Raw genomic sequence first — 14,454 nt, 5'->3', positions numbered from 1 at the left:
TGAATGCTGACAATTAGAAGGGGCAGAAGGAATTTTTCTTGTTTGGTATTTCAGAACCCAGTCCTTTCTGCTATAGTGTCCCACTTCGCTGACATTCCCAAACACTGCAGTAAAACGTACAAGGGATGGGGAAACACAGTAGTGTCTAGTGTCAAATGGATAATATTAAAAAAAAAAAAAAAAAAAAAAAAAAAAGAGTTACAGGAGAAGTAGGAGCAAAGAGTCAGGGAAAAAAAAAAAAAAAAAGAAAAGAAACTGAAAAGTCTGAAGACACCCAGCTGAGAAAAAGCAGTGACAAGAGTTACAGTTTCAGGAACCGTGGAGAGATGCTCGTCCCTGTGTTAATTTGAGCTTCTCGGGCACGGAAATGATTTAACAATATTTATTTCTAAAGTTATGACAATATTTTTCTCTTTGGCCAGCTCAAACTACTGAACAGATCCGATTCAGGCTTCCCCTTAAAAGCTACTGTTTGCACTTACATTTGTCGTATGCGGGGAAATCTGAGTAAGTTACAAATAGGTTAGAACTGGGTATTATAGTGGCAACAGTCATAGCACAATTTCAGATTGGTTTCTATGAGGGAATACTAATTAGAATAGTATCTCTTGATCTCCAGATCTCAAAATGCCTCAGAAGGAAGCAGAAGTATGTACTATCTTCAGTAGACTCATGGGAAAACGAACAACAGAAAGTTTAAGAAATCTATCAAAGACTACTCAGGAAATAGTCAATGAGTGAATGGGAAATAAAACTCAAGTCTTGCAGCACTTTAAACAGACAAAAGCTAGCGCTGCCCCAAAAAACACTCCTTCACTCGGGAAAATACAGCAGGTTAAAAACTGTTGACTATTTTTAGCAGGCCAGTTCCCCAAAACCGCTCAACGCGTAGCCACACAAATGTTTATGCCAGCAGAAGGGAAGGGGTCAAGAGGCCAGAGGGACGGCAGAGTCACCTACTCCGGGTGTGTGGGACCACGGCCCGTGTGCTGCAGTAGCCGGTCCCCTACTTTCCCATTCGCCTTCGTGGATAAAAGACCAGTCTCACAGGGAGACTCAATTTCTCTTTGCATATACGAAACAAGCTAATACTTTTGCATTTAGAGTAATTTTCATGCCATCTTGAAGTACTTAACCAACATTTGCTAATTAAATTTCACATCCTTTTGGGAATTTTCCTCATCTTGTTTTTGAGGAAACTAAGTGTGATACAAAGAGTGCAAAGAATTAGATTACAGTCATATAAGGCTTAAACCGAGTTGGGGGATTTTGTTTTTAAATCAGTAACCTTAGTAAATTGAGCTCTGATGTAACTAAACTATGGCAGAATAAGGAAGAGGAAGGCTCTGCCTCATGCAGGGGATCTACAATGAATCACAAAATTAAATTCAGGGATATTTATTCAAAGTTTACTCTGGTGAGAAAATGAAGAGTGAAGGGACTGTTTGAGCAGTGGTTAGAAAGGCTTTATCCAAAGCGTGATAACAACACTTGTGAATAATTCTTTCTGTGATTTCACTTTATAAAAACGTAATGAAATAATCTCATGGAAAAAAAACAAACCAAAACAGGGTATATTTAAGGGCCAATCTATTAAACCACAATAACTACATTTCTTGAATTACAGATTTGGGTCTGTACCTTCAAGACAATGCTCCAACTCACATAGAATAACCCAAAATTACAAGCTGAGAGTCACAGAAGTAAAACTCTTCAAGTCTATTACTAGATTTGCAAAACAAATCTTCCCAATGGTATTTTTATTTTGTCAGATAATCATCAATGTGTTCAAACACTCAAGCAAAAACACCAAATCTGCATCTTGGGGATATGCCACACACAAGAAAATACTAACATGTACATTTCTAACAGATTTCTAAAAATAGCTTAGTGGGTCCAACCTCCATAAAAAAAAAAAAAAAGTTATTTATTCAAACTAACAGGCACAGTAAAAGGCCAAGCATTACTTACCATCTAAAACTCCAATGCTCAGAACGGGAACAGTACCGTTACAAACTAGGACTGACTTAGCAATCTAAAAGTCTTAAATAAAAAAGCACTAGACAATTCAAGAGCAGTAATTAGTCCTTCAGTCACTGCCTTAATGTCCAATTAACAGCATAGTCTTATGACAGTTACTCAGAAAAACAACAATGAAAAAACTTAGTGACAAGGAAAATAAGTTTGGGTTCAAACTGATTTATGTTAACCCTTCAAGTCTGATTACAAAGTTCTGCAAAGTATTGCGGAATGGGATGGTAAGCAAGAAAATTAGCTACAGGATTATTAGACAGGACAATGCTAAAAGACATAGGGTTTTCATTCAAGAACCTACCAGGAGGTTGAGGCCTGAGCAGATTTGAGATAACTTTGTGCTTTAAAACAAGAACTAAAGGGAAGCGTATTCCAGCTACAATATCCAACCTTACAGGTGGTGCTTCTAAGTTGGAAAATCTGTTGGGCACATTCCCCAAAAGAGGAAAGATTCTTTGCATTTTACAACTAAAAAATGCTAATAGGTCAATGCTGAAATTAAAAACAATTAAAATAACAGCTATTTAAATATGTTCCAGAATACTGTTCTTCCCATTTTTGCAGAACACAGACATCACCCTCAAAGCTCAGGACCTCTTCCACACTTTCTTTAATCTTTTTCCACTCAATTTTATGTTGCAGAATACTCTGAAGCTCGTAGTGAAAGCATATGGGCATATGCTATTAGAACGAATAGAAACAATGAACATACTTTCTCCAAGTTGAGAACTGCTGAATTTTCCATGACAATTCCACATGCGCAAGTGCTTTTTCTTCTTGTGACAAGACTTTTAAAATATACCATAAAATCCTGAGAACTTTATTTCACGTAGTTGCACTCCCTCTACTCAAAAGGTTATTGGCGTAAAAATTGCTACTTCTATCTCTCTAGAAATACAGTAAAAAAATTAACATCTATAGGGCCGTGTTTTACTAGCAACACTAAATAACATTATCTCCATTATTAACGTCATATGAATCAAGCCATAAATACAGAAATGGGGGTATTTGAAAAAAGATGTTAAGAAAAGACCACACAAATGAATTTGACCCTTCTCACACCCTGAAGTTTCCACTAGGGTACAATATCATCTTATTTCTGAATGTCCAAAGCACTAACTCACAATTATGCTATACAGTATCTGACTCATATTCTAGATGACATGGAAGCATGGAATACTTTAATTTACAGAAGTGACAGAAGTCAAGGAGCATTACAGCAGTCAATTCAAGATGTCACATATATTCTATTCTAGCACGACTTTTCCATCTGCATCAAGATAGGGAAAAAATTAAAATAGGATTTGATACTTCAAATTTTAATAGAAAAAGATTTTCCATTAAGAGACTACCAACTCTTTACAGTACTTAAGTAATAGCTTTTGGAACATTAAATATTAAATAAGTATTAAAAGAGTACTTAAAATTATTTTGTTGCCATTCCAAGAGGTGAACACTGGTTGCATATGCAATTTACAACCAAACTGTTGCCAAATCTCAGGATCACATTGTTATACTTCATCTTTAAATAACAGTTTCTCTCTCTCCTGCTAGGTAACTACAAATACAAATAGAATTTGTGCTCTACCAAAATGAGGTCGATCAAATTCAGCTGACAAGATACTCTTCTCCAGGAAATTCTATTTTAATCCCTCCTGTAATTTATGAGCTTAAAGAAAAGTTGCTCATACATGATATCAAGACCCAGGCTATACACAACTTTGCCATATTATATGGGGGATCATAACAGGAAAAACTAACACTACGTTAACATCTAAGGAAGTTTCTAATCAGCTACCCACTTGCCTCACACACACACACACACAAACAAAAAAAAAAAAAAGGAGGAGGGGTGCTGAGTGCATACATTTCAAATAAAAGCACATATTTTCAACATCCGCTTACCAGTGAACATGCTAGCATACCGGGGTACGGAGAATCCCTGAGGGAGGAAACCTCCCCTTCAGAGTTTTATCAGGGAATAGCACTTACTGATTGTGAAGGAACCTATCCAACTCTCTTCTGCCAAGCAGGGTGACAATAACAGCAAAGCTATCCAAGAGAGGTAGGTGGAAATCCTCCCTTCGAAAATGGAAGTGAAGGATGTAGACATTCCTTGACTACAAGTACCACTGAGCAACTATTTAAACCCAAGAAGGGTACACACATTACAAGTTTTTTGGTTGTAAAAGTATATCATAGAAAAGTAGACAGTTTGTATTCTAAAGACATTTAAAACATATTTTGGTTTTCCTAGCAACACCAGATTCTCAGTGTGCCAAGATAGCAAATAGCATGCAGTTCATGTACACCACAGAAAACTATCATGAGCCAAAGACCAGACCCAAACCTACAGAATTGAATGTCCAAAGCAAAACCCTACAAAGTCCAAACACTAAACAGACAAGGTCTCTCATTCACAAGGGGAGACAGCTATTTTCTGAGATAACTGCAGCAGTTCCCAAACCCCAGACATCTACCTTATCCCTTATGAAGGGCCCCATCCCTGCCACAGGGGTAATTCAACTGGTTACGAAATATCAACTGAAGCATTCAAACTCCACCCACAAAACTTTAAGGTGAAACAGAAATCAACCCAAGCATCCTCCAATACACCAGTCTGGAGCATGCAAGAGGTTCAAGAGATGCTACGCAAACAGCAGTGATAAGAACTATGACAGTCTTCCTCGGCACGTCATCCTCACTCATGAGTCAGCGCCCAATAACTCACTGAGGTTTACTCAAATTCACCTATTTCCTCCCATTTCACCTATGATTTAGAGATAACCACGATGATACCAAACTTCATATATATCATACACTACGCATAAAATATTATTTCAAAACAACAACTTTACTTCTCCATCTTGCACTGAAAGCACAAGCACTTTACAAACAGCTACTGCACATGAATTTATCCCTCCACTGTTAATCCGTCTGTAGGTAAAACTTCTTTTGACATCATCTAATGCAAGAAATTACGTGGTCACAGTTCAAGTTTCCAGCTTCTTCTTGTAGTTCATTCGTTATCAAAACCATATCTGTAGTGACAGCTTTTTAAAGCAGCTTTGGTTTGGAAGAGGAAATATAACTTGACTAATCCATACTGACTAAACCCATAGCTCCACAAACTACGATGTGTTATGAGAGAAACCACATCTATAAAAGGGTTCAGGAGAACCTAAGTATTAGCCTCATCACTGTCCTCAGTTGACTGGGTTCAGATAAAATCAAGTCTAGATTTTAGCTGAAAATACAATAACATTAAAATAAGAAAAAAATTTACTGTACATAAGAGCAATGGCTAGGTCTATTCAGATACTCCACAGGAAATGCACCAGGGCCTTCTGGAAACAAAGGTTATTGTTACTACATTTATGATTAAGTTTGAGATGTTCTGCTTCACAAGGAATGCAGCAACATATAAAAATATAACTCCAATTGCGACTCACACAACAGCCTCTAGGTCACAGAAAAAGGCGAAGAATGAAACGCATCTTGAACTACGAACAGTATAAGTTAACCTTGATATTTGTGGGAAAAAACACACAGAACTTCAAGGTTCTAGATATGCCTAAGTCTGATCTTTGAGACGACAGTGAAACATCAGCGCCTAAAGAATGGCTATAATGGAACAGGTAAGTGACCACATTTACTAAGAAAGGTTTTGGGAATAACATTTCAAGAAAGCTAACCCATGAAATTACACAGATTATATGGGAGAATTCCCACCTTTCAGACACCCCTTCTCTGTCAATACAGCATTTCAGGTAGCGTAAGAACAGAAACAAGAGTTGAAAAATATGAACCTGAGACAAAACTCTACAGTGGATAACAAAGTATACACAATTTTTTTGATTTAAACTAATTCCTCTCCCCCCCGCCAACAACTATTAAAGAGGTGAAGAGTACAGCTGAACTGTAACAATATACCTATCTAGTTTGCTGAACAGCACTTGAACATGTAATCAACTTACATGGGCTTAACTTTCTAACACTGACAAACAGGACAGGAATCAGTAGGTTTCCTAGTTGATTTATATTCACATTTGGTAGACATCTTCCCTGAAACAGTAATGCGTTTTAATCCATTCAGGACAGCATCCACTTTTCAAAACAGCCCCAGGTTTTGCCCAGGACCCCCCCCAGTAATGGCCCAGTGGATGTTTCAGGTGGACCGTTCGGCCCGTGCCCTGCAGCCAGGGAAGGCAACTGCCGCTGTTTTCAACTCTGACGGGACTCTGACTTCATGAAGATTACAAAGAGAATTAACCAAACACACTTTTGTTGCAGCACAGCATAAGGCACAACTGGATGTATGGCACAAGAGGAGGTATTAAGAGAGACATCACACTAGTTTAAGCATATTTTATACTTCACCTCTTCCTTTTCATTTATAGGTGTTCTTTCCCTTGCTATCTTTGCGAGCGTATTTTCATTTTCAGATTTACCCAAAACTAGTCACTCAACGTGCACTGAATTTTTAAGTCCTGGTCAACAGTTTGTTCAGGTAATCTATCTGCATAAAAATTTCATTTCTGAATTTTTTACTGCTGAGAGTTATGAACAATAGGATTTTTCAGAGATGGCTGATGCATCTTTGTACCAGTACAGTATCTTAATTTTGCAATAGCCTTTGCAATCGTAAGCAGGTGAAGTCACTGAATTCAAAACCACACAGACCAACATCCTCCTTAAGCCTGAAGAAAAAAAAAAAATGCATATCAAATCAGTCTGGGAGTGGCAACACTACACAAGTGGTTTAGATGAAGCTATTCAAGGACATAGAAATCTATCTTAGGATACTGGGAGGAAACATAGCTCCAAGGTAAGATCAAGCTTTCTGCATGCTCACCAACTAACTGAACTTAAGCCCCAGTAGGCCCAGACTGCGATAGTCATTTAACAGATGGTGAATAAACACTGAACTAGCATGAAAGAGGAAGGGAGCATCGCAAAACATCATTACTAGATGGAGAATCATTAAAGGAAAGAGAAACTAAAATGGGAGATCTATTCACCACGTTCCTGGCTATTTGCATAATTTAGAAATAGCACTAAGTAAATATTTACTGACAGCAGTCCTGCATAGGTCAGAATTTTTATCTGGAACATTTATAGTAGAGAGACAAGGTAACATGTTCAGTTAATAGCTTGACATCCAAAACACTGATTCAAATTTGAGTAAAGAACATAAATGACTTGAAGAGTTCAAGACTGGCATCCAGGAAATGTTTGTTTGCATTATGAAACCACTGTCTGGTTACTAGTCTGTTCTTGAGATTGTGCTGTGTTGCAGTGCACCTGCATGAGGCATTGATCCTTTCCAGCTCAAACAATTGTCAAAATCTTAAATTTAAGTAGCTACACACACGAGAACTCCAAATAGTATTTTTGATCATACAATAAAACAGTCGTTAAAACCACTTTCTAGGCAAGCATAAGAGAGGAGGAATAAAACATTTCACCAAAACTTTGGCCGAGAGCTTTGGAAGAGTAAGCTAAATGCCAATATTGGGAAAATAATAAGTGAAAAAAACCACAGAAAATATTTTTTTCTAGCACAGAAGACTTGATCAGTTACTTTTATACACTTAACATAGTTGAAGCAGAGTCAGCTTCCCTTCCCTGTGAGCATCTCTCACTCACGCTGTAACTGAGAAATTAAATAACTTGAAAGATGCAGTTAGAGAATCACAAGAACTGTGGAAGGGGACTAGAGGGAGGGAACTGAAAGAAAGCTTTAGAATTTGTCCCTACTTTTACCAGGGTTTTTGAGAGAGTTTTCTAGATCCCTTTAGATCACAATCTAAAACACATATGCCCAGAAACAGCAACTAAAATGTAGGAGATAAACTGTATTTAAAATAAATCATCATCGGCAACAATATAGAAAAGTGAATATATTCTGATTTTGTGCATGTAATTTCAATCTGGAGAATTACTTTTAATTGATTCATACAATAACTAACAAGCTAGAGAGAAGTAACACTTGTGGAAGTAACACTTGTAATAGCCTCTCCACACATTAAAAAATACACATTATAACTCTTACAAAGAATATTCCAAAATCCTGCTCTTTCCCATGTTTCAGTAACAAGTTTAAGTATTTTAGTGTCCAATATCAAACAGTATATTTCAAATAGGCAAATTATACTGCACATAAAGCTCAACAGAACTTTTTTTCCTTATCAGCCTATACTATATCACATAGAAAAGCAACGTCAAGAAAAAATTAACCATGCTCTCGCAAAAAGGGTCACTGTAGTTGGCTTGTTTCATCTGAACTTTTGAATCCTTGGGATAAGCATGAAGGTCTCTCATCCCTCAACCCAAGACACTAGATTTAAGCTAACTAGAAATCCACTTCAAATATTACATACTTCCTTTCCAAATGTCAAGGTTGTTTAGTTAATCAGGAATAACAACATTCTGCAGAATAAAATTCCAGTGCAAAACTGCAACAGATCTGCACAGTCCTTATGTGCAGTGACACAATGCTATGTGTCCACTTACTCAGCCACTTAAGCTGTGCCCACAGCCATCCTACTTACCACAATAATAATGTTTTTTATAATAGCACCGTTTTTTTTTCCCCCTGAGATCATACAGCCTAGGATAAAAATCCCTACCTGAGCTCCAGAAGTTCATAATTATACTAATATATCTAAAAATACTGCAGAATACAAGAATGCTGACACAAAACCAAGTATTCAAAACTAGACAACGCCTTCTTGTTGTAGTAAGTTGTCCTTTTTTTTAATTCTAAGGTTACACCATTATTTAGAGTTGTGAAAAGTAAAACACTTGTTAAGTCCATATCTGTGAAACAAGAAGAAACACGTTTTGGACAATATATTGTTCAGAATACGTACGTACTTACTTGAGCCTAATACTAACAGCACACACGCCCATCTAGAATCTTGTCTAACTGCAACCAACTTGATAGCCTCGGGTTTTTTTTTAAGTACAGGAAAATCAGTACATACAAAGTTCTTTACCATCAAGTCAGAATAATTCTAGAAAAAGCCACTTCCATTGTGTGCCCTCCAGCAGCCCCGAGATGACAGAAGCTGGGGATGTTTACAGGTCCTAAATGAATAACTCAGCATCAGCAACAACTCCCCACCACTGACAACCTCCATGTGGGGCTGGAGCAGGCGGACACGATGCACCTCCAACATGCGAGCTCTGGAAGCAGGACATCTTCAGGCACCAACGCGCTCCTGGCCCAGCCGATTTTTAAAAACTAGCCCTTTTTTAATTTTTATTTTATTTAACTTGCACTTTTCCTACCTACAGGGCAGGGATAAACACCCAACACACCGATGCTCTGGGATATCTCCAAAAAACTTCCCCGCGGGGCCACTTCTCACGGCCACCCCCCGCCCCACCGTCCCCTCCGCACCTTCCCGCACACCAACAGCGTAAATGGGGCAAACACCCCCACACCCCCCCACACACACCCCCCTCCGGAGGCACCCCCGGCCCTCATTTGACCCGCCCACCTCCCCCACCACCGGCGGCTCCCCCAAGGACACCCCCCCGACTCCCCCCGGGGACGAGAGCAGCACTCTCCCCTATGAGGAGGGAGGAGGAAGGGATGGCCGGGGCCCCCGCCTCTTCCCCCTCCTCCTCCTCCTCCTCCTCCTCCTCACAGCGGAGGCGCTAGGCCCCGCTGCCCCCCCGGGCCGCACCGCCACCCCCGCGCCGCCCCGCCGGGCCCCCTGCCCTTACCGACGGCGCGGCGCTGGGGCGGCCCAGGCGGCAGGCTTCGGCGGGGCTGGACGGTCGCAGCGTCTCACCTCAACCTCAGCGCCACCGCCACCGCCATCTTGCCTCCCCTCCCCCGGCTCGGTGGGCTCCGCCCCCTCTCGACAGGTCCTGGCAGCTACCGAACAAACGGCCGTGCGGCGGCTCGGTGGTTTCTACCGGCCGCGGCGGCTCGCCCCTGCCTCCCGCCATGCCCGTTGCGGTGTTGCCCAGGCGGCTCCAGCCCGCGAGAAGCCTCGGGCGGACCCCGCGGTGAGAGGGCGGGATGCTATGCTCCTTCCAGGACCCGCTGGCCGGTGCGGCGGGGAAGGGTTCCCTCCCCCTCCCCGCTGAGGGGGCTCGGGGCGGGGGGGGGCGGCCGCCATGAGGCGAGCGTGGGGCGCGGCGGTGCTGAGGCGAGCGGCTGCTGAGGAACGCGGCCCGGCGGCTCTCCCGGTGATGCTACTGACTGGAGGGGGTGGGAGAGCCGCACCGCCTCGTTCTCCCTCACCGCAAATCGATATAAATTTATAATAACTGATAACCGGCCGCGGGCGCCTCAGAGCGGGGGGCGCGGGAAGCTGCCCCGGGCCCCGCCGGGCCCCCGCGCTGTCCTGACGTCGTGCTTTTGGCGAGGAACAGCGTCCGAAATGTGAGAGGTGTAAAATCTCAAATGGCTTTTTATCATTCCCCCCCGCAATAAGGAGTATGTAAATTGTTCCCTGCTTTTTCAGTAAGGTACTTGAAATCTGCATGGTGTTTTACCCGCAAATATGTAATTCCAGATGCGCTAAAATCACAAGTTAATCTCTTACCAGGTTTACTATGGGGAAAAAAAAAAGATACCATTAGACAAGATTAAATTATCTCGTTGTTATTACAACTTCCATTAAATAGGAGAAGTCATATCCCACATTTGCGGGATGTGTGTCCACACGATTATTTATTCAGACTAATAAAGGAGGGGCTCACCCTGTGGCAAACAGGATTACTTATAAACCAGGTATTGTACAGGAATGTCGTTATTACAGTAGCTGAGTTCCGCTCAGTTAAGTGCTATGTTTAGGTGAGGTGACACCTCCCCAGGCTGAAGCATTTGCAGTCGAACGCTGATGATCACCTCTGTCACTTGGAAGTTAAAGTGTCCAAATAAAGTCTGTGAAGAGGGGTCAGGTGAGGTGTTAGCTCATTTTGTGAGGTGTTAGCTGCTCTTCAGATGCTGAATTCCTCTGAATCGCTTTCCTCATTTTATTCTTTAAACCTACCCAGCTAACACACCACCATTGCTGACCCAACACTTGTCTTCCATATTGCCTGTTTGTCTTGAGAAGTTTCCAAGCCAATTGCCTTTTTCATGTTTATTTTACTACTTCCTGTCTCCTTGTGCTCTGCAGCCCTCTCCAATGGTTGACTTCACTCCTAAGACGTACCCAAACGTGTTTTTTTCCCTTGCAGCCACCCTTGGGACAGCCAGCAGATGTGGGGACAGTGGAACGTGTTTGAAGATAAGCACCTCTTGCCCTACTTTTGAGGTTTCCCTCACCCCACGTCTCTTCCACAGGGAAGAGCACAGCACAGGAATAAAAGGTACCGCATGCTGAAAAGCTCAACTTTTGTCACTATTAGTTATTACTTCCCAACGTAGCAGCGGGGTCATCTGGTGCGCTGCAGGGCCCGGGCAATGAAGGTTTGTCCCTGGGGGAATAACCCCCGTTAGCTGCCCGGCTGGAGGCCTTCCGCCGGTGTGCCCCTCCTCCTGGGCAGCCCTGGGGAAGCGGAGCCGGGGCACGTTTCCGCGACAGCGGCCGGGCGGCCCCGCCCGGAGGCGGGGAAGAGGCGGGACGGATGAGGCGGGGGGACCCTTTCGTGCCCCGGAACCTTCCTGCCGCCCCTCCCGTATCCGGCCGGAGCCGCGCGGCGCCGGTCGCCATGGCAGCGGGGCCGTGGGGCTGGGGGCTGGCAGCGCTCGCGCTGCTGCTCGCGCTGCTGCTCGGCGGGGCGCGCCGCCTGCGGCGCCGTTACGCGGCGGCGGGGGCTCGCGCCGCCCTGAGGGGGAGGGCGGGCGGCGTCCGCGCGCTGCTGGTGACGGCGCACCCTGATGACGAAGCGATGTTCTTCGCCCCCACGGTGCTGGGCCTGGGCAAGGCCGGCGCCCGCCCTGCCGTCCTCTGCTGCTCCCCAGGTGAGGGAGGGACGCGCCGGGAACGGCGGGGCACCCGCCCCCCCGAGCTGCTGCCGCCGCCCCTCGAGGCCGGGCTTCCTGCCCGTGACGTCATGGGAAGGCCGCCATGATGCCTTCCCATGTATGGCTTCTCGCTGTGACGTCACCGCCGGGCTGTAATGACGTCTCGGTGCCTCGAAGTAGTGAGTGGTGGCTGTACCATGGGGCGACCCCTCCAAGCTGTGGCACTGAATGTGATGCCACTGTGATGCCACACGTGATGTCATTGCTGCACTGAACTTCACAGCCCTCTAGGACTGTGCTGCCATGGCGGCGTGGCACCGCTGGGAAATACTCGTGCAGTGGCAGAGGTGCTGTGCCATCCATCTGCGGTTTGGTGGAATGACAGTGGATCGTGTCACGCTGCCGTGACATCCCGTGTGCAGGTGGCTTTGAGTCAGAATGTTACTTTCTGCAGACTGTCAGCAGTTGCGACCAGTAGCAAAATGTCGCTCTCTATCTGAGCCTTGTGCAGAGGTTTGACAATCCGGTCTCCTGTCACAGCGCTGAGGTACTTTCAAACTGTGTGCAGAAGCATCAGTAAGTTGTAAAAAGGCGCAGCCTTCCTGCATCTCTTTGAAATTATGTCATCTCGTAGAGGACTTGCTTGGACGATCCAGTTTTAATGTCATAATGATACATTCACTGTAACACATCTAAAAATAACAGTTGCGTAACAATCCAATCATGGAAAAAATAGGCCTGAAGGGAACCCGAGGTCATGTTGTCCATCAGTCGACCCGAAGGCAGCACCGATGTGTCTTCATTTGCTGCAGACAAATGTCTGAGTTTGTTCTTCAGAACCTCCAGGGAGGTTCCTCAGCTTGTGCGGTCTGTGTCAGGGCTGCATTAGCTTTTCTTCAAATCACTTTTTCCTAAATCATTGGTATAATTTAAGCTTGTTTGTTTATTTTTGCTATCTGCCATGAACATGGAAATCAGAGTATCCCTTTGTAGCAGCCTCTTACATATTTTAAGACTTATCTGCCTCTTCTGTCTTATCTTCTCCAGACTAAACAACCCCATTTCTTGCAATCTTTCCTTATAGATCATGTTTTCTAAACCTCTGATCATTCTCATAGCTCTCCTTTAGACTCTTCCAGTTGGTTTGCATCTTTTTTGAAGGGCAGTGATCAAAAACTGAAAGCAGCGCTCTCAATGAGGTCTTTCTGGGTCTGAATAGGACAGAAAGATTCTCACAAGCTCCACTGTTTCCCAGGACAAGGATTTTTCACAGCACATGATGCCCTTGTCTTGTGTTCTTCTCATGATCTACTAAAGCTCCAGATTATTTTTTTTTCTGCAGAACTGATATCTAATCAGTTATTACATTGTTCAGGTTTTTGTGCATAAGAAACAAACTCATTTAATTGATCTTCCAGATTCCATACTGCTATACCAGAATCCATGAGCCTGCAGTGAAAACTAAGGATTTTTATTTTGTTTTATGTTGAGATGAGTATCTTAGGGTACAAACACTTACATCTTATGCTGACAGCTACTTACATTTGCAAAAAGGGCCCTCTCTATTTTTGAAAGGTCCAGCTAGTTCACTGCCAACTTTTCTGTTCTTTGTTTTCAAAGCTCTCTGTCATAACAGACCATCTAGGTGAGAAGACAGGGCTTAAGCTTTTGTTGAATCCCAATGATGTATTGGCTTTACTGATCACTTTGTACCTCCCATTCAAGATTTAGTGCAGAGCTTTCAGTTGTCTTTGCCAAGGGACAAAGGTCTGTCGATCGCATTTGGCTTTTTCACAGCTGTGGAGAGATTACCGAAGTGCAACTCTGCCATTTCAGGTTTTGGGGACTAATACACTCCTGCTATTAGAGAACATTCTAAAGAAGTGTTGTGTTTCTGTTTATTTTGTTAAATTTTATTTTTTCTTTACTCCTGGTTCAGTGACATTCAGTGTGTTTGACACTGCCTTCTATGTACTCTCTTGCCTGTTTTCGTAATGGAACTAGCAGCCCATATAGGAGAGTACATTCACTGAGCTAATAGATTTTTCTGTGCCTCTTATTAGTCTTTTCGGCAATTCAGATGGTTCATCCTCTCATTGTTTGTATGATTGATGATGACAAGTGAGTTGATCAAAGACTCTGCAAATTGTAATGCTGTGACAAAATCATTACTTAGAAACCATCGTACTTGCAATTTTCAGATGTCAATCAAAAAGACTTAGAAATGAATTAGAATTACGGCACTGTGAAAAAAAATCTCTCTTTTACACACTGAATAATCTTCGATTGAAATAATAACTCAGTATAAACGTGCTTTGCCCTCTGGAGTAGCTGACTATTGTGAGTGCTCCATGGATGAGGTCCAGCAGCATCAGCTATTCAGCTGGTTTTGCTCTCAATAGCTGCCCATTTTTTCTTGTTCGCATTTTTATGTTCCTGATGTCCTGACACATTTCTCAAGCTGTGGAACATGGATCTGTTCC

General features: G+C 43.0%; 2 protein-coding genes across 5 annotated transcripts in view; one reads left to right on the top strand and one right to left on the bottom strand.

The window, feature by feature from the left end:
• NCOR1 (nuclear receptor corepressor 1) overlaps positions 1 to 9,914 on the bottom strand; it is a 71,340-nt gene extending 61,426 nt beyond the window's left edge. The window contains exon 1 of one of the 2 annotated variants that reach the window (XM_054209314.1): positions 9,772 to 9,914. The gene's annotated coding sequence lies outside the window, so the exon portion shown is untranslated. The remainder of the gene's footprint in view (positions 1 to 9,771) is intronic. The other variant, XM_054209316.1, reaches the window with a different exon arrangement.
• A 1,786-nt stretch (positions 9,915 to 11,700) lies between these two features.
• PIGL (phosphatidylinositol glycan anchor biosynthesis class L) overlaps positions 11,701 to 14,454 on the top strand; it is a 65,534-nt gene continuing 62,780 nt past the window's right edge. For all 3 annotated transcript variants that reach the window (XM_054209336.1, XM_054209338.1, XM_054209337.1), the window contains exon 1: positions 11,701 to 11,968. In XM_054209336.1, the coding sequence (XP_054065311.1) occupies positions 11,716 to 11,968 (253 nt within the window). In that variant the 5' untranslated portion in view covers positions 11,701 to 11,715. The remainder of the gene's footprint in view (positions 11,969 to 14,454) is intronic.

The sequence above is a fragment of the Rissa tridactyla genome, chromosome 7 (assembly GCF_028500815.1).
Source record: "Rissa tridactyla isolate bRisTri1 chromosome 7, bRisTri1.patW.cur.20221130, whole genome shotgun sequence".
Classification (NCBI taxonomy): domain Eukaryota; kingdom Metazoa; phylum Chordata; class Aves; order Charadriiformes; family Laridae; genus Rissa; species Rissa tridactyla.
The sequence above is the reverse complement of the archived record's forward strand: the minus strand, read 5'-3'. Positions and strand labels throughout refer to the sequence as shown.